This window comes from Amblyomma americanum, chromosome 1, assembly GCF_052857255.1.
Source record: "Amblyomma americanum isolate KBUSLIRL-KWMA chromosome 1, ASM5285725v1, whole genome shotgun sequence".
NCBI lineage: Eukaryota > Metazoa > Arthropoda > Arachnida > Ixodida > Ixodidae > Amblyomma > Amblyomma americanum.
This window is the reverse complement of record NC_135497.1, coordinates 490,854,585-490,882,131: the sequence shown is the minus strand read 5'-3', so window position 1 is coordinate 490,882,131 and position 27,547 is coordinate 490,854,585. Positions and strand designations below refer to the sequence as shown.

Below are 27,547 nucleotides of genomic sequence, written 5' to 3'. Positions count from 1 at the left end.
AGGATTGCAAAACAATTATAGGAGGACTTTGCCAATGTAAACTGCGGCAAGGCGGAAGTCTTCGGAGACTGCTATTCGAGCTTCGCAGGTTCCGATACCAGTGGAACTCCCAAGGGCTCCTACCTTGCCACAATTTTGATCTAGACGACTTTGTTGGCGCTTGCGGTTTGCTTCTCTGGCCTTCATCTTCTTCACATCTTCTCTTGTTTCTGGCTTCTCTGGTGATGGCGCGCAAGTGACGCCACCAGCGCACGCACCGTTGCAATGACGACCTCGGGTGGTACGTCACCTTCTCCTCTCACTATTTCGACGGCCGCGCTATATCGAGACATTTGGTTATTTTCGTTATTTTTTCACTATAATTGGCTACAAATAATTAGCTAATCACTCTAGAGTCGATAAACTTGGCGTAGTGGTTCCATTTTGTCCGCTCTATCTGATGCTGCCATTGGTTTTCTGCTGTCTTCATTGGTTGCCGCGTTATTTGTGGAAGACAGCGTTACACCGGTCGGGCGAGTATGGGCAATTAAAGGCTTTCGCTTTTAAACTCTGCGGGAAGGTTGCTCTCCGCTGTGCCTGTTGCACTGCTAACTTATGCATTAAAAGCATTCGCTGATGCATCCGCCGCGGTTGCCCAGTCGCTTTCGCGTCCAGGTGGCGGAATCGCATATTCTGGCAGCAGATAGCATTCTAGGCAAACTTCTAATCGCTCCCGTATGCTCTACGATGTCGGTGCCCGTTTAAGGAGCTACAGGCGTTTCAAATTAATCCGGTACCCTCACTGTGCTCACTGCTGTACGTTTTGGCATTTCGCTTACATCTAAATGTGACCTGAATGTTGAGGAGCCGAATGCCACATAAAGCCACCGCAGCGCGTCATTAAAAATCCAAATTCAAGTATTAATTGATAAAACAGACAAAACAATGTACAGAAGTCAGTGAGTTAGAATCGCATGGATGGTGCACCAAAACTGCCGGCTTTACATGCAGCCTAAGCTACTGCAAACTTGGAGCAACGACGATCGCGTAACTACTCAGCGCGTATTGTCGCAGGCTATGAACGCCAGCATTTTTCAGGAAAAAAAAGAGTTCGAATGCTCATCACACTTTAAAACAAAATGTGACTTACCTGTGCAGAAAAAATCGTCATCAGCAAAAATCTTTGAACACACGGCCATAGTCCGCATCACTTATTTGCCAATGCAGGGACCGGAAGTGCATGCGGCTCTGCGGTGTCGTTCTTCGTTGCCAGAAGGAAATTTTTGAAACGAAATTGCTTTATCTTTCCATCTTGCTGACACACATTATGGGACACAGTGGAATTGCTTTCCATTTCTGACCTGCCTTCGAGGCTTGTAGGCAGCTCCATCGCACACAACGCACGCCCTCTACCGCGGAATCAAAAAGCTGCATTCGATTCAGTGCTCGGCACCAATACTGGAAAAGTGCTGCTTGTGCCGGCACGGTGTGGACCCAGATCAGTGGTTCAGGTGCAGCACGTCAGCAGCGTTGTCTGCAGGCTGGTTCTGCGGTTCCGTGCACCACAGTGGCACAATGACTACAGCTAGCTCATATCGGCTCAGATAAGAATAACGGTGCATGGGTGCTCTGAATCGAAGACTTGAGTGCAGCGCAGCTTGAAGCGGTGCAGGCGGTGCGGTGAACCACCGCTGAATGGAATGCAGTTAATGTCACAAAGTGCAAGCGGCATGCAGCGTCTGCCCGAGCTCTGCCGTCTTCTACGCGGAGCGAACATTCTTAGACAGTTTCTTGCTTTCGCTGTCAGGCACCTCATGAAGCGCTGGAGTCGCGAATAGGCTCCGTGCGCTGGTATGGGGGCTCCAGCAGCGACCATATCACCAGCGCCGCCTCGTAACACTCGCAGCGTTATCTGGATGCCCAGTACATTCGCGTTAGCCCGACTGCATAGCAGACGCGCACTAATAGCGTTCCCAGAATAGCTCCGCGGGCGACTCAACCTGCTTTTCTGGGAATGTGAAAGCATTTACGCCAGCGCTGTTATGCTCAGTTACAAATGCTTTCAGGCTGGGCTGATCACAGAATCCGAGCAGCCATGATTGTAGTGCAGTCCCGACGGCACTGCAGCATCAGGCAGCGCTGTTGAACTTGTTGAGATTAAGTGCCTCTAAAGTTTGGAAAACAAGTGTCTTATTGTTCTAGAAAAAGAAATCAGCTATGTACCTTAGATCACTATGTGAAGGTCATTAAGAATTGTGAAAAACGCAATCTTATTACAGACAGATAATGCTCTACGTGCCAAGGATTGACACTGCTCTGCTGCAGAGAACAGTAGCCCTAATCACACAAAAAGACGATGCGTTTATTGCTGAGTATGCTCCAAAGGTAGTAGACTTTTATTTTAGTCATTTTATGGAGGCACTAATTAAATGGATTCCCAGTGACCTAGTAATACACTCTGGAAGCTAGTTGGTGCATGGTTTCGAATTAAGGCGACGCGCAAAACAGACAACACAGGAAGAAGACTCTGCGCTTGTTTCGTCTGTTTTTCTACTGTGTTGTCTGTTTTGCACATCGTCTTTTTCAAAACCGCCGACCTGTGCCCTCACGTATTATATTGGTTGCATTTATTAATGCGAAAGCATTTAATGGCTCAGTCCAAGGTCATTTGTTTGTAAAATACGGCACCCTGTGACGGCGTGAGGCCACATCATATCACGTCACGTTACAACTATGTAATGTGACGTCATACCAAGTCATGTGACAGTGATGTATTATCACGTCATACCAATACTCGTGACAACGATGTTATGTGACGTCATACCAAGTCACGTGACAGATGATTGCAAACAGTTCAGCCCACTTCATCAGCTACATGTCGGTTTCAAGAACATACCCCTTTCCCCTAATACTTGAACGTGTAGACGAAATCCCAGCGATAGCGGGCCTCAATGTGGTGGCAGCAATCCCGATTACATTCGCACCAAACTTTTTAGCAACCGTTCGTCGTACAGCGTTCGGGTGGTGTCATAGCATTTGTTTGAATATAGCTTGCATCCTTTTATCAAGTTGGAGGTTCGCTTGAGACAGGGGTTCGGATCGACGGCATATGTACCTTCAGTAGCATGATTTAAGATGCGGTTGAGGTGTACGCCGAGATGTGGAGATGTGAGAGCTATTGCGTCCTTTCCTTTCTTCAAAAAGGCATGCCTTTGTATTCCTCCACGCAGGCAGATTTAAGTGCCCTTATAATTTTTGAAGCGACCAGCTTCACTACGCTAGTCAAAGCAGTCGTCGCGTATGCCAGAGAATGAAATTGAAGGTCCTTCAGCCAAACCACGTTAGCCGTGCATGACCGTATGTGGTACAGTTATGGCATCGAACCCTTGACCCCTGACCTTTAGTTGATCTTCGACCTCTGACCTTTTGGGTGACCTTTGGGTGAACCTTCGACATTAACAACGTCCGATGGGGTGATGTGAAGCCACGTGACGGCATCTGATGGCGTGTCGTAAGACCATGCGATATCACGTCATAGCCACTTGGTCATGTGGGTGATATACAACGGCTGACTCGAACGTGTACTGGAGCTGCCATGAACGAGCCTTAAACGCTTAGCAAGCGTGCTTTCTTTTCGCTGAATTCCAGGGTTATCTAAGTTAAGCCGCTACCAAATTCTTGGCATATACTTTAACTCCATGAAGGCCGCCGAGCAGGCTAAGTGGTTATGGCGCTCGGCTGCTATATGACAGACTCGGGTTTGAGCCCGACCGCGGCGGTCGCATTTCGATGGAGTCGAATTGCTACAGGCCCGCGTGCGATGTCAGTGCACGTTAAAGAATCCCAGGTGGTCGAAAGTATCAAGTGCCCTGCAATGTGACGCCCTTCATAGCCTCAGTCGCTTCGACACGTTAAACCACATAAAATTAAAAAGATTACCCCAGAAAGAGTTTAGCGATGTTGTGAGATTCAAGAAACAAATGTAAAGAATTTTAAACCACGTTCTATTTTATTGATCAAGAAAAGAGATTTAGACGTCGGGAATGCAGCAGTTACATATACAACATTTTCCGCAACTTATGGCAATAAAATGATATAAATACATGCATAAAAGCTTTGGTGAAACAGTGAGAAAAACGACATAAGCGCTCTCAGAAGTACGACGTCGCACCCGCAACACACGCCCACACGCTCGAAATAAAAATCGATATGAAATTGACGCGCTGAGCAACAGAGAAGCATAAACTGAAACTTCGGAAGCTAGCTCCATCAACTGCACAATAAACCATTTCCTGTGACTCACTTAGCGTATTGCTTCTCTCTACACAAAGACAAAGAAATTCCTGACTCCAGCCAGTGATAGTACATTCAAGAGACCCCAGTCAATGTAAAGCCATTCGCAGTTCACAGTCATGAATTTAGTTCCACAATGGACTTATTTCCAAGAGACGCTCTGTGCATGAGCAAGCATGTACGATCTCCAAGGAAAGCGATAAAATTATATATTCGGTACCTTGCCTGCAGTGTTCTTACAGCTACTATTAGATTGATAAACATAGCAGTAGGTCGAGCCACCCATAAATAGCGAAGTTTGTCTTCGCCTTCGCAGGAACTACCGTGCTGGCCGCCTTGCTGACGGCAGACAGAACTACAGAGCCATCTCTTGCCACCATTGCTAACCAGACGGCGCTACTCGAACTCGCCGAACTGCAACACACGGAGCCTATGCAGCTTTGCAGAGATATGTGTTGTAAGCTATGAAAAGATGACAAGAAATGTGACAGACACCGCGAGCATTTATCCAATTTGTCCGATAGGGGTATCATTTGTAAATGCATTTCGTAATAATTCTATAAATTCAAACTAACCAGCACTGAAAAGCTTTTATACATGTCTGGGGATCGTACAAAAAGAGGCGTGGCTTGGTTCGTTGGTGGATTGAAGGAAGATGGAGGAAGGCCGGAAGCCCATGTCCTCACCCAAGGGCTTTTTCAGCTAGCTCTCCCAAGCCTACAGTGCCTACAAACGCTGCCCCCCACTAAGTTGTGAAGCCGGGCTAGCTGGTTCATCCTTGACAAAAAACAAGCGCAATGAAACGGGCTAGAAAGTCGAACAGCTGATAAACAAGGGCGCTCCCCCCCCCCCCCCCCTCCCTTCTTCCGACAATGCCGTATCTAAGGATTCTAGTCGTCTCCCCCACCCACCACCCAACGAGATAATGCCGGATGGGGCGTGTATTGGTCGAGATAGCGGCACGCTCCTTTCGCGACGGGCTCTTACTGACGGCTTTGTTGTTGTCTTGCTGCTGGCGATTTCAAATGTTTATAACCGAACTATGGCATAGCGAATTGCTTCTAACCTTCTTATAGGTGAGAAGCTGCGCATGCCGCCTTCGACAGCCTTGCCCTTCGAAAAACCCTGGAATGCTCTGCGATCGATTGACTATCCAGTTGGAACATAAATACAAACGCCTAAAGGTTAGGAACAAGCGTTGATAGCCAGCATGGTTGCTTTATTATTATTTATTGATCACAGTTTATGCTTTCGTTTAGAAAAATGGGAGATGGCTCATTTACATTTTTTTTTTCAATCGCTACATTGAGAAAGAGCACTGCCCATGAATGAAAGCAGTACAGTTGTCAGAACGGGTTCATTTTCACATTAGAAAAAGTATTTCCGCCGTACGTGCGCAGACTTCTTGTGGCGAATTTTGGCCAACCTAGTACGAATTTGATAGTTTTGAGTGTCCGTACAGGAAGTGGTTGTGAAATTTCGGCAACCTTTTTCTTTCTCTCTCTCATTCTTTTGTCACCTAGCATTGCACTGTCCTGACACGAGGTGGGCCGCGGCAGACATCGGCTGCCCGCTCCCCCCCCCCCCCCACCTTCCCCCGCAGCTTTGTTGTTGCTGTATGCTATGCACGGTTTCAGTAGGATTAAAGCCGAGGAATGGCATAGCTGGTTCTTAGCCACTCATTTTACCTGACCTCCCCCCACCCTCGTGCTCTTCTGCTCACACAGGACTTCCTTAGAATGACTTCCAAGTTTGCCGTCTGGAGCCTGCTCATGCATGTTCATGATGCATGCATGTTGCCTCTCGAAGCATTTGATCAGAACGAAGAAAGTAGCAGACGCTACACATATTTATGCAATCTCTCCTATGAGGGTGCTGTTTGCAATCATATTTTTACGAGATGCTATTGTGTCATGAAAACACGCCGACTGCAACCAGAGCAAGTGAGCTGCGCATACCTATCGCCTTCCCCCTACGCCCTGATGGCGAGATTCGGAACTACATTATTTAATGGAAGATGGGCAGGGGGCAGCGCACCCCACTGCTATATTAGGCGTGCGTATGGGCGCAGACAAAATTCCCTTCTGCCACGACTTGGCGTGCGGGTCATTATCGGATCTTCAGTAGAATAGAATTGTCTCGCTTGAGTGGGCGCGACGTGATGCGATCGCCATCTTTGTTGTGCGCCATGGCTGCCTGCATAGCCGCGCCGCGCGGTTGACGTCACGTAGGGGGCAAAGTGCAAACTTCGTAGCAACATCGTACCCTATCGTAAATACCTTCTGATTTAAGCAAGATGCTTTAGATTTCCGTTGTTTATAGCGCCACTGTTGTCATTTTTTGGAATCTTGACTTTTTTAGTGCACTTGTACCTGTATATGGCGCTATCTAGTACGTTTCGTGAACTTTTTAGCTGATTATTGTTGCAAGTTGATTAAAAGGATGAGAACCCAAGGTTTAAAGCTGCATTCATCAGAAAAAAACAAGCGGTGGAACATTTCAACCGTGCTTAAAATATTTCACTGATTGCTCGCGCCCCTCATGAGCACTACAAAAAAAAAACGCTGATATGACCCTGATAGTGCACATACCCTGAAAGTCGTAAAGTAAAGTTGATGCTTGACCATAGCGAAGTATTGAGTTTTTACACGGAAAGTTCAGCATCGCGAAGTGCTGATTACCTGAACAGTTCAACTATTTCAGCAGGAATAACTTTTAAGCCAAACGAGGTAGATCAATGGTAGTTTCTCGAAGAAAGAAAGATTGCGCAATCTTCGAGGGTGCAAAAAATCACCTCAGGAAAGTATATCCAAAACGTTATTAGAGATTGCGTTTTCTGTTCCATAAACTCTTCAAAGACGCCTGGCTAATAAACTAAGCTATACACGATTTTTAAATCCTTAAACATGTTCACTAGCATCTGAACTCAAAACGTCTATGAAGATTTTCCTCTACGTGCAAGGGATTTTTAAGAACTCCGCAATGCCAGCGGCAAGCTGTGCCCAAAGCCGTTTTTAACCTTCGCGATTTCCTCTACAGCTTAAACACTTTTGCAGCTATTTGTAAACAAAATAAATCTTTTGAAAACAGAAAAAAATACGCTTTCTCAAGATATTTGAATCATATTTATAAAGGAAATGAGCGAGGTACGTATCACCAAGAATGTCGTCTGTTCACCGCTGGAGTGGGAGCGCCATATCTATAGGGGCTCTGAAAGGGGCTCTATTAAAGTTGCGATCCGCCAGGAGTGTTGAAGCACGCCGTTTGACGAATATTTTCCAGCAATAATTTTTTTAATACCGCTTTAAAGAAGCTTACTTATCGGTAGTGAAAATTTGCATTTCAGCGCCTTCGCGCCTTTCGCTCTTCTCTCGTCACTATTAGCACTCTGGAAGGTAGGCGCTCCTCCGCCTGCTCCACCTCCGGGAGCGGAGCTTCGTGACCCGCCGGAGCTGCGCTGCTGATTGGCCGCGGCCATGGTAGCTGCCTGACGTCTGAAAGAGTCAAACCAATAGCCGTCTCTCAATTTGTAAGAGTAGAGATAAGAAAGGCATTATGGATATATTTTGTGTGCTAAAAGTAGAGGCGCGAAGGACTATGTAAGGCTTATTTCCGGTGCTGTGAAGAAGTTACCGCTGAAAAGAAAAAAATTTGAAAAGGGCACAAGTCTAAAATCAGGCTATTTTCAAGAAATTTTTCACCCCTAAAATAAAGCACATCTCCTTCAAATTTGCAGAAAAAGATAAGCACCGAGTTGCTAAAATAGTGTACCAACTTTCATTGTTACATAATACGGGAAAGTACAAGAAATAATGCCCTAGATCTGACATTTTTGAATGTGTTGTGATTTTAAAAAATTAAAGGAAAAAAAACACCATCCCACTTTTCCTTAAAACTTCTGAAACAAATTTCTGGAAGGAAGCGAAAAAGAATAGTAATGAAGAAGTTGCATTATTTTGTTTCCAACAATGTCATTAAAGCTCAAAGTTCTAAATTCTTGAGCATCGGCAGGCGCGCTTACATGAGGGGCCGGAAGCAGCAAACACGCCCTCCGCTGCTCTAAATATTTCTCAATACGAACACTGCGACCTTTTCCATCAAAAGCGAGCATACCTAATTACATTTTTGTGGACAAACGACGATATGTGATGTCAGCAGGGCTAGGTAGCGCCACTATCACCGAATGAGGGTAACAACTGGGATGGCAGCTCATAGAAATGCATGTAAACAAAACCTCTCAATGTAGTTTTTTTGACTGTACTCTGCTCTAGAGTGGTTGCCTTTCAAAAACAAAAAGCCGACTACATCCTAGAAAGTAACATGGAAGCGTTCAACGTCATTTCAAAACCAATGTTTATTTGAAACATCACAATATGTTTTTGCAAGAGAAGTTTTACAAATGCGCATTCTGTGCTCTAGGCTCTTATGTTCTTTTAATCGTGAAAGAGGACCTCATTTACTCATTTTGGAGTCTCTGATAGGCAAAAGCATAAACGAAATTGTAGATAAGCTAAGGGGGGAATGCTTACTCGTGCATAGCTATAATGATTCCAGCATATAGCCCGCATAACGAGTCAAAATAAATGAATAGCGGCTAAAAAAGAAAAAAAGATATTTTAAATCAAACGCGAATTCGAAAAGAAAATTATCCACAGCATGCCTGGAGAGGAAAGGCAAAACTAGGGCCCGGGGACACGCACGGCTTCAAAGATCTGTGGTGAGAAAATCGCATTCAAGTCTTTTCTTTGCATTCAGTTGTAAGGGCCACACCCCGTGGCTGTTACCCGCACTTGCCAATAGCGGCGCCATCGAGTTCTTATTACGTCTCAGATCATCGCTTCTCTACAAAAACCTAATTATGTATGCTCTCTCTTGATGGAAGAGGTTTCACTCTTAGTAGCGGGGAAAATTCAGAGCAGCGGACGGCGTGGTTGCTGCTTCCGCCCCATCATATAGGTACTCCTGTCGATGCTCTAGATGCTAGAAGTTTTAGCTTGCACAATATTGTTGAAAACAAAATGATGCAATATGTTCTTTGGTATTCTTTTTCACCTCCTTCTACAGACTTTTTGTGGGAGTTTTAAGAAAAATTCGGGGTGGCGATTTTTTCCCTTTCATTTTTGAACACACTATTATATTAAAAAATATCAGATTTATGGCAATACTTCTTGCACTTCCCTGTTTTAGTTAACAATGACAATTGCTACACTGCTTTAGCACCTCGTTGCTTGTCTATTGTGGAAATCTGAAGGTTATGTGCTATATATTTGCGGATAAAAAATTCTTGAAAATAGCCTCATTTGAGACTTTTGTCATTTTCCTAATTTTTTCTAGTAAGCTACAACTTCTTCACAATGAAATAAATAAGCCTGATATGTTCTTTCTCATCTGTACTTTTAGCACGCAATATATATCTATCATGACTTTGATATCTTGATTCTTACGTCAATGCAAATTTGCGAAACTCAGTTGTGCGTGAAAACGCTGCGTCTGCCACTACCTCGTTTTCAATTTTCATCTCCTGAACTATTACCATTTTCGTAAAACAAAATTCACTGTTGTCCTACTGAATAAAGCATGCACGATATATAAACCAATCAAGAATATTAAAATTTTGAAATATTTAGGCAGTATGATCTTTCGTGGAACATCCTTTCCCTTAAATATTACAAGGCCATAGATCTGCGTCCAACCGCTGTTTAGCGCCGTGCGGCTTGAGCGGAGAAATGGGTGAGGACCCGCGTGTTCTCCCAAGGGACATAAGCTCACACGTCGGAGTGTTGGTGCTGCAGTGTAAGCTGTAGCTGGCGCTCGCAAATGACGCGTTACTTTAGTGATGGGGCTGGCAAGCAAAACCGGTTCATGGCTGGTCCCTTCACTGCGGCAATCGTGATAGCACTGTACGTGGTAGAAGTGCTCGCCCATGTTGTCCTGCTTTATTCTGAGAACAGCTTATGAAATTGAATGGTTCGTTTGCTGGCCAAAGCTACGGCTTTTACTAGGCTGCAAAGTTTTATTCAGATAGAGCGTTTCGTAAGACTGCCACACAGTTTGTTGCACGCGCAGCAGTACCACCTAATCACAGGACGAATTCCCAAACCCGTTCGTAGATCATGAGCCAGCATGGTCACTGTTGTATTCGCTGGGCTATCATGAATTCTCAACTAAGTGACGGGAATGAACCATGCAGTAACGAACTGTTCTCACATGCGAGCGTTGTCGGCATTGGGGTTTCTGATTTGAGGGAGAAAAACCACTTCCTGCCACTTCTGTGTTGGAAAAGTAGGAGAAATGTACCGATAAGTGCGTGGCTAGGGTTATTTGGAGAGATATGGGAGAGGCCTCCGTCCTGCATTGGTGGTAGTTAGGCTGATGTTTATGATTATGAACTAATCTGGGCTCAGAGGCAGGGGTAGGGGAGAAGGGTCACATCAAGTACACTACTGTTGTTGCCTGTTGGCTGCTTTTTTCGCCTTAGTTCAGTGCGACTTGCTGCTGTTTGATGGTTATATTCCCCCTTTATTATAAAAATGTTTGCGCAACATTGCATCAACATTCGGGTAGCGCGAAGGCATCTGGGAGTGTTGGAACAGTGTGATCAGCTAAAGGAGTTTGGCATACAATAAAATGCTGCCATAGAGTGACGCTTCAAGCGTAGTGTGCATTGCACTAATCCTCTCTAGTCTTCAGAGCTGCTCTCCACTCAATGCCCGTGCTGTTCGCTGACGTTCTCATGGTATCATGAAAAGGAAGGAAAGACTCGCACAAAGCGAGAATAAACATATAAAATGAGCCTTGCGTCGAGGAAGCTGCGCGTTCAATCGACATGATTGCTTCCCGTCAGCGAACGAGCAGCGTAGCGGATGGCACAGGAGACAAAAGGACCGATTTTCCAGTGGGTCTGGCAACGTTTGGAATGTCGAGAAGTGCTCTCGGCGTGCTCGCACGCGTCAGTCTTCGACGCCGGTCTTCTTATGGCGGCGGCCGGACGAAGCAAAAAATGAAAAAGTCAATAAATATCCCGGCCGCGTTCACTGCGCCCCCGCGGCTCGAACGGAGAAGCAGCGGCGGAAGCATGCGCGCAGCCGGTCCTGGATTCATCCTGGTAAAAGCATTTGCGGGCGCCGACGCACGCCAAGAGGACGCGTGCAGGGCCCCTCGCTCCCCACTCCCGTACCCTCACTTCCCTTTTTACCCGATCATAAATATGCAAATCAATCAAGAGTAACACGCCTCGGAATCCCCTTTCGCGGACTCAAACGCTGCAGCGCAAGGCGTGGAGCGGCGCACCGCCCTGAAGCCCCTCGCTCACCCTTTGCGCCCCCCCCCCCCCCCCCCCCCTCGCGAGGCTCTCTTGTGCTAACGTTTCGGGAAACTGTTTTTATTTCATTCTTCCCTTTCAATCTTTACCTCCTCCTCCGGCTCTCAACTGCATGGCAACTTCCGTTTGCTTTCACTTCGCTCCTCTTTAGGCCCAGCGTCATCCGTGGCACAGGGACACGCGCTCTTCCTTTCTGCGGTGAATGCAAAATGGTAAAAAGTGCGGCTGCTACGAAGGCAGAGTCCTCGCGAAGCCTTTAAGCCTAATTAGAGCATTTTGTCGCAGCACAGGGAGCATCCCCGAGGACCGATCACGCGACGGGAGACTTCGAGCGCTGTCTAGGCGCGCGTACTCGCCACAAGACTTTTGAGGGAAAAGAGCGCGGGTCGCTGTCGCCTTCCCGCTCTTCCCGATTCAAGCGCATGAGAGAGTTTCGTTTGGCATCGTATTTCCTTCCCATCGACCCTCCGCGAGCGGTCCGTTCATTCCGCGCTAATTGCCCATGCGGTGGTAAGCAGGTTGAGAGCCTCATCCTCGCATTCAGCAGCGTAGTACACGCTATCTGGGCGCAGGAGCATTGCTGTTGGGTGACAAGCTAACAGGCGATTGTGACAGCGGCGAAGCGTCACTCCTGCGCACAGATTACTGCTTTCAGTACTTCGCGGCTGCACACTGCAAGAAGGGAAGTCCGGTGTTCTGCAGCATCGGACTGCAACACAAGTGCTTATCCAAGAAACAAATGACGCCATTCTAAGGATTTTAAATGTTACAAAATTTCCATTACTCGGGGGCTCTTCACGGCAATGCATAGAAAGTAAAAGGAGCACTTTGATTCAACATGCGCAGATATTTTAGGAGCAGGGTGAATTTGCCATTACAACTGCAGGCATAGCATATACATACGCACACTGTTTGTATAATGTCGACAGCGCAGGGTGTTTGCTTCCGAACCACACTGTGTGGCCCGCAATGCATCCTCAGTGTTACATATTTCCTGGAGGTAGGAAGGTTTCTGAACATGCCCCCTCCAATCGGTAGGACTTCCACGTGTGTTACACGAGCCCAACTACACGGTTTGGACTCCAACCACCTGGGCTATAAACTTCTGACGAAGGCGGTACTTCAATGCTTTATGCTATTTAACTTGATTTGCACAATAAAAGCAGCAACGCGAAGGAAAAGAGGGTGACACTGACAAGCGCTTGAAGACAACGGGTCTTTTATTGAAGGAGACACAATATCTAGGCGCAAATTAGCAGGAGATAAGCAGTCAAATTCAAGTGTTGTAGCGGGTAATAAAAGTGAAAAAAATATGTAAGATAAGGTGTTAACTAAAAACGACAACTTGAACTATAAAACGAAGTGTGGAGGGCCAAAGCAACATAAAAAGAACGGCCTAAATCTGATAGTCGGCTGTAAAAAGTGTGGATAAGTAGTGCAATCACCTTCACAAACAAAAAGTTACATTCATTTAATTTGGCATGAGTGGTTCCCAGCTTAGTATTCATGCTCAGAATTCAAGAGCGCCTTTCTAGAAATGCATGTTCAGAAGGCTGTTGTTGATTTGGACCAAATTACGTACTCTCTCCTTTTCAGCTCGTATTCAAGGAAGGTTTTCCAACTGTACTACTCAGTTTGCAAAGCCTTTAAAGTGTTTTCAAAAATTGAGGCCACAATGATTCTATCGTTTTAAATTTCAGTGAAGAATTCGACCTCGTTGCAAGCGTTAAATTTATTCACCAACTCACCTCACTTTTCCAAAACCTTGAAAGTGTTGTGAAGAATTGAGGCCGCAGTCATGTCATCTATTTAGATTTCAGTGAAGAATTCGACCTCTTTGCAAGCGTTAAAATTATTCACCAACTTTAGATGACTTATTTTCCAACTCTTACATTTGATTAATTGTCTCGTGCCTCACTTAACGTACTCAGTATGTAAATCAATAACGTTCCAGTTTGGGTGTGTTGGTATGACATGACATGAAAACACAAGACGAGGACGATGAAGAAAAAAGGGACACACGAGGGTCAACCTCCGACAATTTATTATGAACCGCAGTGAGGAACATGCAGGCAAGTGGTGGCCTGACACCACTCATGCGCAGCCTAAACATAATCAGTTACAATGCAAGCATTGCAATTCCTTCGAAGACAGTAGGATAGACGGCTTGGACACAGATCTCCTCAAAACATCCAATCAACTCTGCTCCGATCACTTCGCGCGTCACTTTCCGGCTGCTTTTTGTGGTGATTGTGCGGTCGAAGTAGATTGATAAACAGTTCGATGTCCCACTGGGATCTTCCTTTGAGCCAGAACTGGGTACTTCACTCGGAACGTCATTTGATTCACATCTCCTACAGTGCACATAGAGGAGCCCCCTGCACCTGTCCCTCACATTTCTGCGTTGTTCACGGAGGCGATAATTCGCGCACCTTCGACTAGGACCTACATACGTCTTTTCACAAGAAGTCGTCACGCTATAGACGACTGATTCCGCGAATTTGACGAACTTGTCTCTGTGGTTATTCTTGCTCCCCAGCCAGTGAGAGGCGCTGGGATTAGTCAATCTGCACAGTTCTGGAGCTTGTCTGGAGCGAAGAAACAACTTTAACATTCGCCCTTCAACATTTTAGTCGATGCGACAGCCGTGAATGTACGGAACCACCACGGTGTTCTGATTATTAGCAGAGCCCTGGAAGGCGTCAGGCTGTTTTTGTGACAAGTTTTAAGATGCCTTCACAGACGATAACCAAACCATGAGTAGGGTACCCACAAACAGTCAGCCGGAGTATCTGGTCATTAAAGCTGGCAGCAATTAGCTCCGGACAAAACTTGTAAAACTTGTGTAAAAACAGGAATGACAGGACAGGAATAATCTTTTAATTTTTTTATTATGGTGCGATCGGGTGGTTCGCCTGCACACTGGCTGAATGAACTCGACTTTGCTCATTGCAAGTTTCGAAGGAAACTTGCAATGACTGGTTGAGCATCCGCCTCGCATGCGGGAGGCGCGGGGTTCGATCCCCAGTGCCGCCGGGTACCCACCGATGATACAATGGGTACAAGCTTTCCCCTGGTCTGGTGCTCGGCTTCTTTAGGGTGAAATGCTTGAGAAATGGGTCTTCGACCCCGCATGGTTCATGGTTCCAGTAAACATGTGCGTCCTGAAATAAACGTCTAAGATCAAGAAATCCAATGCTGTCATCTGAACAGATCTTTTAGGCCATCAGATAAGCGCCCGCGTAAGCCTCGATAAGCTTCCGCGTACGAAGGTTAGTGTGTCATTGGCTGGTGAGTAAAGTGATTCTTAGCGAAAATCCTCCTCTCATTGTGCGCTATGGCGTTTATGTCAATAGTAAGTATTGATTGGTCACTACCCTAATCTCCTTCAGCTAGCTTCAAGGGTGCCTCAGAAAAGCGTGCTTGACCCATTTTTGTTTACGATGTATTAATAATGATATTGTCAGTGTGGTAGCTTTCGCCGTCGCGTTTCCGCCCCGCGGATGCGTGGGCTTCTAGTAGGTGGAGGTCTTCTAGTCCGTGGAGCTTCTGTAGGGCGCAGTTGTGCGTGGGTAGGGTGGAGAGGTGCGGGTGGGCGGGGACCGGTTGTTGGTGCTTCTCTAGGGTTACGGCTTGACTTCAACGCATCAGACTTCCGGGGTGCGCGAGCTGCACAGCACTACTGCTTTCCCAATAAAAAACCTATCGGTGTTTTGAATACCACACCCCAAGCAGCATAGGTCATCAGCCCAATATTGCAACAGGATGGTCCCATCCTGGTCCTTTGTTGGGCCAACTTTGCCAATACAGTTCCAATGTTGGGGCAATTACTTGTGCTGCTTGGGAAAAGAGTAATTAAAAGCGACGTTGCACATCTGAAAGCAAGGACGAAGACCGACGGTTATGAAACACATAACTGTTTAGACAGGGACAAGCTCTTTATAAAGAGAAACGGCGAGGGGCACCTGACACGGATAACCCGGTTACTTAAACACCTTCCCAGAAAATGAAGTCCTCGCATGTTTTTCTTTTTATTGCCAGTAATGGTGTATGCTGCGATATGAACTTTGTCGTAGTGTCGCAGCAGGAAAATCTTCCCATCGCCGATTTCTCGAGAGGGAGAGCCGCGCTCTCAAGGCAGGGCAAAGCCCGGCTCCTCTCGCTCCGCCTACTCTGACGTCACTCGATTGGGGCCGCGTGCCGTGTACACGGCACAACTTCGTGGAGAGGCGTAATGAGTTTCAAAAGACGCCCCGGCAAGGAATGAACTCCTTCGTCTTCCTTAATTCTCACCCCTCTACTCCCCGATGAAGCCTTGTTTCCTACCCTCAGCGTCCTTTCCAATTGGGTCGTCCGTTTGTTGAACGCCGAATATGCGGTGCCGCTAACACGTTCGCGGAGAAATTACAAGACCACACTGAGCTGGAAACAGCGATATACTACGCTCCTTTACTCCTGCCGGCTTCTCTTACCACGGATATCGAGACATTAGGGGTTCGAGCGAAGCGCGTTAAGACACCAGTTTTCGCGTCGCATAATGACGGTAGAGGGCGCGGGCCATCCGCTCTGGCACAGCCGACGAGCAGGCGCCGTACATTGTGCAGGCTGCCAGAATCAGCCGCACCCGCTTTCAGAGAGGCCCGCTTCGTTGTGCTGGGCGCGAGCTGGCTGGCAGCCCCGATGGACTTTCCGCTGAAGTTTTCTAATGTCCCGCGAGCACGGCGCCGCACCCTGTGTCGTAACGCTGTCTGTACACGTGTACGTGAACCCCTTTCGGGGAAGAACGTTCCCGGTTGACGCTCGTGGTTAATGTCGTGCATGAGACCTCCCCGCCACCTGCCACCCCACTGCCGCGTGCATACTTAAACGACGGCGTCGACTATGGAGGGTTCGGTGGGCATGGAAGAGAGGAGCGGGAAGTAAAGTTTTGAAAGCGCGCAGTGGCCGGGAGGTCGCTCGAAAGCTGTCTGGTAGAGTTTTTAGGCCGAAGCGGGGCAACTTAGCGTAATTGAAGAACTTCGGCTCTTTGTGTACCTGTGGTCGAATATAGCAAGAGGGGCGCACGTGAAGTAAACCGAGACGCGTGACCTGATGCATCGTGCTGTAGAAAGCGACGCCATTCTAGCATTTCTCGTTAAGCGGACCGGGAAATCGCTTCCCCTTCCTAAGTGCTCTGCCTGATAGGTCACTCCATAAGGTGGCAGAATAGTACGGTGCAACGTACGCCGCCGGGTATTCCCTTGCTTGCGCTGTTGACAGTAAAGTTCAGCGGGCGGCGCGTCAACAAAACGGGGCCAATTTCTTTTTCCACAAAAAAACCCAGAGGGTTTAGTCCATCGCACCGTGTATTTGTGCTACTATTGCGCTGATTGGAACCAATTATACAAAATATTGTGAGCGATAAAGAAAACATATGACATAAAAAAATAGTGTTATTTCCCTCGCGTATTCAGAGCTTCTGGACAAGTGCATTTCTTCATGGGGAAGTTGTTGGTGGATGCAATTTTTTCGCACATCGCAAGGGCACCATAATAATCAATGTACCCACAGACCCTCATCGGGAAGCTTGTAGTTTTCTTCGCTGTCAAAAACGCACCCTATTCATTTTCTACAGTACTCTTAACTATTCGGAGCGAGCACGGGACAAACAAAGATTTCGCTAGTTCATAACAGCGTTTTCAAATATTACACAATTTATTTATTTATACAGTACTGCTAGCCTCAAGGTGAGGCTGATAGCAGGAGTTAGAGGTATGAACTACAGACACAAGTATTACATGCGAAAAACAAACCAAGACACAACAAGACTGCCTCCACAAATCGGCAGAAAGTAGCGATGATTGAAAATATAGTGTAACAAGGAAGTTACACTTCACTGAGTTCAAAGCGCTTACAGGTAGAACTGAAAGCTTTCAACGAATGATTCAGTAGTTGGGCTTTCCCACAGCACTGGCTGGCAGCCGATTCTGCTCAGTTATCGCCTTCGGAAAGAATGAGTTTGCGCATGTGTTTCTATGACAGGAATAATCTTTTAATTTTTTTTTTGTGGAGCAATTGGGTGGTTCGCCTGTACACTCGCTGAATGTACTCGAGTTTGCTCATACCAAGTTTATAGTGGTATAGCAAGTACATGTATTTTAATCGACCACGTTGGCGTTAATGGAGCGCTGGCTATAAGAACGGCATATAAATCTTGCCGCTTTCTTTTGGCCAGATTCTAGCTTATTTATGTTGCCTTTTGTGGAAGGGCCCCAGACGAATTATTCATATTCAATGAGAGGACGAACTTTTATATGCCACTAATTTCACCTCGTTAGTACTCTGTCGCACGGTTCTTCTTAGATAACTGTTGTGTCGGTATCTGGAATGCGACACGTGCGTTGACCGGTGTTTGATAAAGATATGATAGTACGGTCGCCTTGGACTGCGCATGCTTGAGTGCAGCTGCCACCGAATAAATACTCGTTCATGGGCTGTACTGTGGGGAGTTGTTTTTCGTGCTGCCTGGATGCAGTACTCGTAATAAAGCTGTATTCATCAAGCCAACGTCTTCTGTGTGGATGCAACAAACTGGCCACGAGGATGGGATGCAACCAGAACTGACGATGGCATCCACAGGCGGCAAGCTACCAGAGTTTGATCCCGACAGCGGAAACTTGGACGTCTTCATCGAACGCTTCGAGCTGCACATAACGGCTAACGACGTTTCCGACGCCAAGAAACTGCATCTGTTCCTGAGCGCCATCGGAGAAAAAGGGTATGTGACGCTCCGAAGTCTACTGCTCCCTGGGACTCCCAGCACATCGACGTACAAGAACGTTGTCACAGAGCTGCAGAAGCACTACACTCCGACGCGTTCTGTGGTGAGCGAACGGTACCACTTTAATCAAAAGAAGCAAGGGCCTCAAGAAAGTGTCACTGACTTCGTGGTGCGGCTCAAGAAATCGGCAGCCTCATGCGACTTCAGCAGCTTCTTGGAACAAGCGCTTCGTGACCGCTTGATTGCTGGGCTTCATTCCGAGGCTATACGTTGCCGGCTGCTGGCCATGAGTGACACCGAGCTCACCTGGGACCGTGCTTCCAGCATCGCTACTGCCGTGGAAATGGCAGCTAAGGACACACTGGCAATGGTTTCGGAAACTACCTGTCAGCACTCGTCGAGCGGCAGCGACATCCACTGGCAGAGCAAGTCGTCGGCGTCGCCAAAGGGCTCCGAAGTGCGTGTCTGCAGCTGCCACGCCCCCGACAAGCCGAAACCGAAGACTTCGACTCAAAGGACTAAATCAGATTGCCATCGATGTGTCGGGCGCGATGCATCTGTAAGTTGTCCGTTCTTAAACCGCGTGTATTATAAACGCCAATGAAAGGTCATGTTGCGAAAATGTGCTAAAGTAGAGTTGTGCATAAACTAGAACAGGAATCGTCAGACACTGACCGGCTCACGCTTTGCCACACTGAAAACCGTACGGGCGTTCCTGCCATTGTAGTCACTATGCGGTTAAACGGGGAAAACGTAGCCATGGAATTACACACTGGAGCGGCGGTTTCCATAATGTCGCAGGCAGAGTGCGCTAGGCATTTTCCAAACGCCAATCTTAGACCCGCTGATGTCAAACTTGTGATGTACAATGGCACGCTGGTTGATGTCAAAGGTATTATTGATGTTGAAGTGGTGTACTATGATCTATGTTTACATTTGCCCGTAGCAGTTGCCACAGAGACTAAAGGCGCGAGAATGCCTACGTTGCTCGGGCGCAACTGGCTTGGCAAAATCAAAATCAGGTGGCATGAAGTGATGCAAGTGAAGGCACTGGCGAAAGAAATGTCCTCGACTGCCAAATATCGCGAAGTGTTCGAACCTGGCTACGGAGCGATAAGAGCCTTTACGGCAAGCATTGTTGTTAAAGAGAACGCTTCGCCAGTGTTTTGCAAGGCGCGATCAGTGCCGTATGCTTTGCGCGAGCGAGTCGAGCAGGAACTGGGGAACTTAGAAAAAGCTGGAGTCATATACCGGGTGCGACACAGTGCTTCAGCGACTCCTCTGGTGATCGTTCCTAAGAAAAATGGCGATGAGTTTCGTCTATATGGTGATTACCTTTTCAAGGTAAATCCTGCAATTGAGGTTGACCAATGCCCGCTCCCTTTGCCAGAGGACATCTTTATATCGTTACAAGGCGGAGCCGTCTTTTCAGTTTTGGACCTGTCTAGAGCATACTTGCAACTAGAATTAGACGAACGAGCGCAAGAACGGCTCACGGTCAATACGCACCTTGGCCTATTCCGTTTCCGAGCTTGCCTTACGGCGTAGCCTGCGCGCCGGGCGTGTTTCAGGCTGTTATCGACCAAGTTTTGCACGGGATAACTGGCACAGCCTGCTACTTAGATGATATTGTCATCGCGGGCAAAGATCAAAAGCAGTGCCAAGACAGATTAGAGCAGGTCCTCGTACGCCTAAAAGAACACGGTGTAAGGGTAAACACCGAGTAATGCAAGTTTTTTCAGCAGCGAATAAGATACCTTGGCCATGAAATTGACAGAAATGGATTACATCCCACTGCAGATAAAGTGACAGCCATAAAGAATGCGCCAAAACCAGACAACGTGGCCCAGCTGAAGGCTTTTTTGGGCTTGATTAATTTTTACTCCAAATTTTTGCCTAATCTAGCTACAGTTCTAGAACCACTGCGTGACTTATTGCGCAAAGACACTGTATGGCACTGGTCGCGTCAATTTGATGATTCTTTTAAGGCTTGCAAAGGTATGCTAACTAGTGAAGATGTTCTGGAGCTGTACGACGTAAAAAAAGAAATACGGCTAACATGTGACGCCTCCGAATATGGTCTTGGAGCTGTGTTGTCGCATGTCGTGGACGGGAAAGATAAACCAATTGCATTTGCATCGCGCTCACTCTCACCTGCCGAGCGCAAATATGGCCAAATTGAAAAAGAAGCTTTGGGAATTGTTTTTGGGATGAGAAGATTTCACAACTACTTGTATGGTAGAACCTTCAATGTTTTCACAGATCATAAACCACTAACCGTGCTCTTTGACCCAGAAAGGAAAAGTATTGCAGTGGCCACTGCTAGGGTGCATCAATGGTTTGCTTTTCTAGCAAACTACAGCTGTAAGATAGCTCACAAGCCCGGTACGGAGATTGCCCACACAGATGCCTTATCTAGACTGCCTTTGCCAGAGCTGCCAGAGCAGACTGACGAAATATTTTACTTTTCCACGCTTGACGAGTTTCCTTTGACAGCAAAAGATATTGAGCGCGAAACGCGCGATAAGCTGCTAACGATGGTTCTGGACCTGTGGCATGGATGGGCAAAATCGGTTTCTGAAGAACTGAAACCTTTCTGGGTTCGACGTGGGATCAAGTGAAGTGGCATCCTGGAAAAATTGTGCGAGTGAAGTCTCCAACTACCTATTTGGTTGCCATTGGAAACAGCGCATTTTGTGCATGCAGATCATTTGCGACGTTCCGCCCTTGACGATGAAACACAAGCTAATAGGGAAGTGTGCCTACTTCACGCCTCCGACCTTGCCGCCCCGCCGCTGCTTGCCGCTCAGCCGGAGACTCGAGTTGGACCGAGCGTTTCAGACCACGAGTCATCTGATAACGAACCAATTCTGCTAAGGAGTGATCGGGAAAGGAGGCATCCTGAGCGTTGGGGTCACGACTGTTTTCGATCTAGTGAGAGAGGGAATGTTGTGTCGGTATCTGGAATGCGACACGTGCGTTGACTGGTGTTTGATAAAGATATGATAGTACGGTCGCCTTGGTTCTGCGCATGCTCGAGTGCAGCTGCCACCGAATAAATACTCGTTCATGGGCTGTACTGGGGGGAGTTGTTTTTCGTGCTTCCTGGATGCAGTACTCGTAATAAAGCTGTATTCATCAACCAACGTCTTCTGTGTGGATGCAACAATAACCAAGTTTCTTCACAACTTCAGATATGCGCTCGGTTCACCTTAAGTCTTATGGTATGATCACGCCTAAATATTTATGACTCATAATCTTCTCTAGGGCGTTACCACCTGCGGAGTACAAGAAAGTTAGTGGCTGCCGCTTCCATGTTACTGTCATTTCAATTGATTTTTTTTTGTTTATTGTAAATTGTCAGTCTTAACACCACATTACGATCCTCTGTAGAGCGTTGCTGAACAGAACCTGGTCCCTGCTGTTATGAACTCCATAACAGATTAAACAGTCGTCGGCAAAGTTTTATTTTGACAGGGAGGTTGTAAGCTATGTCATTAATGAAGCATAAAAAGAACAAAGGGTCAAGAATTCATCTCTGTGGGATGCCCGTCTTAATAGGTGCAAGATTAGAGCACACGTCATCAATACAAACACATTGGTGTCGACCGCAAAGATAAGATTCGATCAACGCAAGAAGAAAATTGTTTTTCAACAGGGGTCGGAGTTTTGAAAGAAGCTTAGGGTGTGAGATGCAATCGAACTCTTTATCAAAATCGCGAAAATAATGTTAAATTGCCTTTGAATATAAGTCGCTACATAGTAGTCGTGAAATATTTCAAAGAGGGTCATTAAAGTGGAAAATCTTTTTCGGAATCCACGTTGCCTACAGTCAATTACGTCGTGTTTAAAAAGCGTCGAGATAGGGCTAAAATGTGTTCAGAAACTTTAGAACATGTACACAATAATAATATTGGCCTGTAAGATGAAAGTTAGGATGAATTATCTGCTTTTGGTACAGGTACAATTTTGCTGCATTTCCAGTCACTGTGAATGTCTTCTTTGGAAATGAGGTGGAAGATGATGCATAAATACTTCTTGCACTACTCGGCGTACCTAGTGAGAAAGGCGTTGGTTTTACCATCAGCACGTGGAGGTTTTTAGTGTCAATATTTAGCAGAACTGACAAAAGAACCTCTTCGGAAACAGCAGCATTTTTATGGGAGCGCATTGCGCTACTTGTTCGAAGCATGACTCCTTACTTTCATAGTGGATACAGAGCAGAAAAATTGATTAAAGTCTGGTGCAACTAGGGGTGGGAATGTTGTTGTTTGAACATTTATACAGAGGTTGTATCTTATACTTTAGGACATAACTGGCGAAGAACTTTTCTGGCGCGGTGAACAGGAAGTTTTTCATAGTAACATTGCACTAGTAGCTCTTGTTTTTTATGTATTCCTTCAATTGTATTCGCAGTAAACAAAGCTTACTCTTATTAGCTGCTGAAGGAAACAGCCAGGTTAACTTTTTAATTTTTTTGTTTGCGTTCTAGACGAATAACTTGTTTAGTCGTCGAAGAACTAGTATCTCGAATTTGTTTCTTCATCGTCGGCACAAATTCCTCGAGCATTTCAGTACAATGTTCTTCAAAAACTGCCGCAATTCATCTGCCGAGCAGTCTGGTGATTCACTTAAACCAAGAAAATTAGAAAACGAGCTCTTTGTGTTGCAAACTCTGAGCCTTCGTATGTAAATTCTGAGCTATAGAGCATACTTCATTAAGACTGACGCTGAGTCTTCAAACTTTTTAAGCCGAGATTCAATGTCGTCCAGCCTACTTTGTATCTGTTTTCCTCCTTCTAGGAGCTCGCTCAGTAGTTCATCAGTTGATGGGCCAGGGTTAACATCGCTGCATAACGTAAGAAACGAAGAAGCGAAGTTGTAAACGGCAATACACTCTGGGCACGTCAGCTGGATTAAGAAAGGATCGTTGCATTTTAAAGTAGGAGCAAGTTTACTATACTGTATGAAAAACATGAGCGAATATAAGACGGTGCTGACCGAGAGCCTGCTCATGCGTACCCACTGAAGCAGCGCAGAGGTGGCACGCTATTTAAGCTCTAGGATGGCGACCTTGCCGACCTTGCACGTGATGCCGCCCAGATATCTTTGGTGTAGATGACCTTGTGCACGTCATCGGCTTGAAATGTCGCAGCATCGATGGTGAAGTATGTCATTGCGTCCTTATCCGCATTGATCCTTGCCGCCAGGCCGACGACGATTATGTGTGCGAAAAAAATGAGCGGGGGGGGGGGGGGGCAGATTTGAGACGGCGCTGGCCGAAGAGCAGCTGACGTTCCCACTCAGAGTTGCCTCAAATCTAAAAGCTGTGTCCGAGAAAGCTTTACAGGGATTATTGAAAGGAGGAAGAGAAAAGTGGCAGTCTGCCTCTGAAAGCAAACAAAAATATAATTTATATATTCATGAAATCAAGAGGAAAACGATAAGTTAAGTTTTGGAACGCGCAGGTTAAGGGAGCGCAATATGTGGCCTGGATGGATGGGCAGTATTTGAAATGATAGAGAGGAATCATGTGGCCGTCCCCTTCTATAGACCACTGTACAAGTGACGCACCAAAATACTGTAAATATTCTCATATGTAAAAATACTGGAAGATATCTATCGCGGCTGCACAGCCAACCTAGTTTGCCATAATTAAAGTAATGAAATCCTATTAAGCAAGGTTGTCAGGCAGGCAGAAACGATCTCTGCAATGGTATTCACCGCGTGTTTACAGGAGGTATGCAGAGACCTGGATTGGGAACGGTTGAGGATAAGATGTACTGTAGAATTCGTTAGTAACCTCCGATTGACTGATGACATTGCATTGCCAAGTAACTGGTGGGAATTGAAAACGATGATCAATGTCTTGGACGGGCAAACCAGTACGATAGGTGCAAAACTTAATATGGAGTAAATTAAGTTCAAAAGGGTTTGAAGCCAACAGCAGCTTAAGATTCGTATCCCGTCGCTGGAAGTTGTAAGGAAATGCATCCACTCAGGGTACTTAGTTACTGCAGATCAGGACCACAAGAAAGGAATCATCAGAACAACAAAGGGGTGAAGCGCATTTGTCCGATACACTAAGACTGGGGATGCCGGTTTATAAGTATCCCTAAAAACACAACAGCAGTATTTCACAGGCACTGTTACCTAGCGGAAAAAGACTTCAAAGCTAAGAAAATATTTAGGCAGAAATTGAGGACAACGCAGCGAGCTACGGAATGAAAAGTGACGGATGTAAGGTTAAGACGCCGGAAGAGAGGAGATTGGACAGGGAACAAGCGGGAGTTAATGACATCCTAGTTTAAAAGAAGGAGAAGGAATGGGCCTAGTTAGGGCATGTAATGCGCAGTTAAGATAACCGATGGTTGTTAAGGGTAACGGACTGAACTTGAAGATAATGTAAGCGTAGCAGGGGGTGCTAGGATATTAGGTGGGCTGTTGAGACCAGGAAGTGTACCCGGATAAGGCGGCCTCAGCTGGCAAATTATCTCTGTAATCCGAGAATTATAGGAGAGGCATTTGTACTGCAGTGGGGAGCTCCGGCTTATGATGATGATTAACATGCTGATAGACCATTGCAGCGATGCTGAGTGTGCAGGTTGCCCTTTCTGCATCCAAATTACGAGTGCTGGCAAATGAACGGTGTGTACAAAATGTGAAATTATCGCGTTGCCACGTCACTTATACATTAAAAATAAGGGGACAAAATAATTTAAACAGGAAAATAAAAAAATAAAAATATTTTCTTACTCTTGTGCTCAGTAGAGAAAGAATGAAAAAATAAGATAGAGTTCGTGGAAAGGACAAGGAGGCAGTGTATTTTGAGACTCTGCACGAGAGCGGTTGAGAATGTCACATAGATATTAGAGGATGAAGGTGAAAGTGACACACAAAGGAAATTACGCAGAAGATGAAAAGGTGCGGCCACACAGGCCAGATCACTTGAGAAAGCGTGGTAGCAATTCCGTCTAATTTACTGAAAATAGCATAGAAACAAGAGGGTTTTTGCTGATTAGAATATCCATGCAGCTGCAAGCACAATATGCACAGCTTTTTCGGAATATTCGTTGTGAAGGAAAAATTCGTCCAAACCCGAGGCTTGAAACCGAGACCACTGCCAGGCAGAGGTGGGCATTCGACCTCAAAACCCTGGACGTCACCTCAACCTCAAAAAAAATTTGCCAACTTCACTCAACCTCAACCTCATAAGTTGAGGTTGAGGTCTCCTGAGACGTCCTCACCTTATTTTCCTGAGGCCACTGCTGACCTTACACAATCTCATCTCAACCTCTAATTGCGAGGTTGAGGTCGGCTGCTCGACCTAAGAAAACAAACGAAAAACAAAACAAAAAGCGATTAAGGGCTTTTTTAGTTAAAAACATTTCTGAGAATCCTGTGAGACAGGAAAGCCATAATGATGATGGTATTATTTAATTAGGCGCGTACAGACAATATTGATGTGCACGCAATACGAGAAGCTTATAATCTGGGATGTACCCTCAGAGAGTATATGGCCTGCGGGCAGGGGTGTCCCATACGCGGTTACCAACAGCAAGTCGGTGAGTACTTTACATATGTTAATATGCGGCAACCTGCTTCGCGTATACATGTTCGTATTGGAGGCCTCTCGCCCATTCACGCACGAACCGGCAATTGACAAACATCGCACTTCTACACCATCTACCAGAAAGAGGGAAAGGGGGGCGGAGGTATTAACGATACTCTTTTCAGGCTTGAGAATAGTTACCGAACATAAAGAAACTGGTCGTCGATGTACTTTCCAATGCGACATTTAAGCAGACGCATATCAGTATATTTCTATTTTCTAGCCCCATCCGGCATAGCGAGAATGCTCTTTCTGTCCTGTGTATGCTGCCTTCGAAAACACTTAACAAGCTGCGTCTGTAGTACACCAACAGAGGCACGTTGTATTTATGTCTGTGCAGAAGCGAGCGGCTTCTTTAATTAAAGCGAGAGCATTAGATGGCTCACTTTCAAGGTCATATCCGCAAAAAAGTGTCCGCAAGAAACGGCACCATGCCACGTCACGAGACGACGAGTCACGCGACGAAGGTGATTTCGTCACATAGTTAATTAATATCAATCAATAAAGTTAGGTAACGCCAGGGCTAATTAGAATAATTAGTGAACACATCATGTGCGTGTGCCGTCATACCAGGTGACGTGACAGCGATGTAATGTGCCATCAAAGCTAGTCACGTGACGACGCTGTAATGTGAGATCACACCTACTCACGTGACAACGATGTAATTTATTGTCATACCAGGCCCCCATCCACCCCCTTCCACCCCCATTTCAAGATCCATATGGATCCCACATTACTGCACATGCGCGCATGACACATTACAAAGAGTGCCCATAACCCGGTCAACATTAATGACATTCGAATTGTCCAGCAGGTAAACGCGCCAGTCCTCATGTATGACATACTGTAAAGATCATGGAACGACACAAGCCTTTGACTCTCGAAATGATGGCGATGATGATGATGCTAATAGTGCATCCTTGTGAGCCCGGGGAAGTCTTATATACCGCTACTTAATTAAAAGTTGCCGGAATATTGATTAATATTGTACATTACCCAGCAACCGGAGACAATTATTCTGCGGGAAAATAGGAATACCTGAAGCTAATAATTAAGGATGATGATGTTGATGTTCCTGGCAGGTCAAGACCCTTCCCTGTTTCCGCCACTTCCCTCCAAGTGGCGATGGTAGTGGTTTCGAAATCCCGGGAAATCTCCGATGACTCGGCAGCATTTTGAAAGAAAGGGCTAGATTACGTCTTCGAGCACTGTGCCAACTATTAAAATCAGACGGGTCAAAACAACGGTCCTATAGTGGGCAGCGCGAACCGCTCTCTCTGTAAAGAGCACCATGGCTCTCAGCTCAAATTTCCCGGCATTGAAATCTTTTTCCGAGCCCCTTCCCCAACCCACCTCTCAACCCCGGGGGAAAAAAACCACCTAAGTACTCATACGCGTCAACAGAATTCTGGGTACCATTTTGTCAGCCAGTCTGAGACAAGCTGCTTTAAGTCAATCATTTGTTTTCCTTAAAAACTGTACTAATCTTTGGTACGCCAGCATCCTCGACGTTTTTTACCCGCGAGCACCGTGTGACCATTCTGTGAAGCCGTTTAAAGTGAACGATGGTTCTCTGCAAAAT

At 46.2% G+C, this 27,547-nt stretch overlaps 1 protein-coding gene across 1 annotated transcript; it reads left to right on the top strand.

Annotated features, from left to right (window-relative positions):
• Positions 1-18,105: 18,105 nt before the first annotated feature.
• LOC144127560 (uncharacterized) lies at positions 18,106-21,230 on the top strand. The gene is made up of 2 exons (XM_077660552.1): positions 18,106-18,912; positions 21,060-21,230. Exons 1-2 carry the CDS (start codon positions 18,154-18,156, stop codon positions 21,228-21,230), a joined length of 930 nt encoding a protein of 309 aa, XP_077516678.1. The 5' UTR covers positions 18,106-18,153.
• The last annotated feature ends 6,317 nt before the right edge of the window (positions 21,231-27,547 follow it).

Bases quoted from the DNA above. Each gene is read 5' to 3' on its own strand.
- LOC144127560 (XM_077660552.1), top strand. From the start codon at position 18,154: ATGCAACAAACTGGCCACGAGGATGGGATGCAACCAGAACTGACGATG. The intron at 18,913-21,059 runs GTAAGTTGTCCG...TTGTGCATGCAG, and splicing joins GTGTCGGGCGCGATGCATCT to ATCATTTGCGACGTTCCGCC.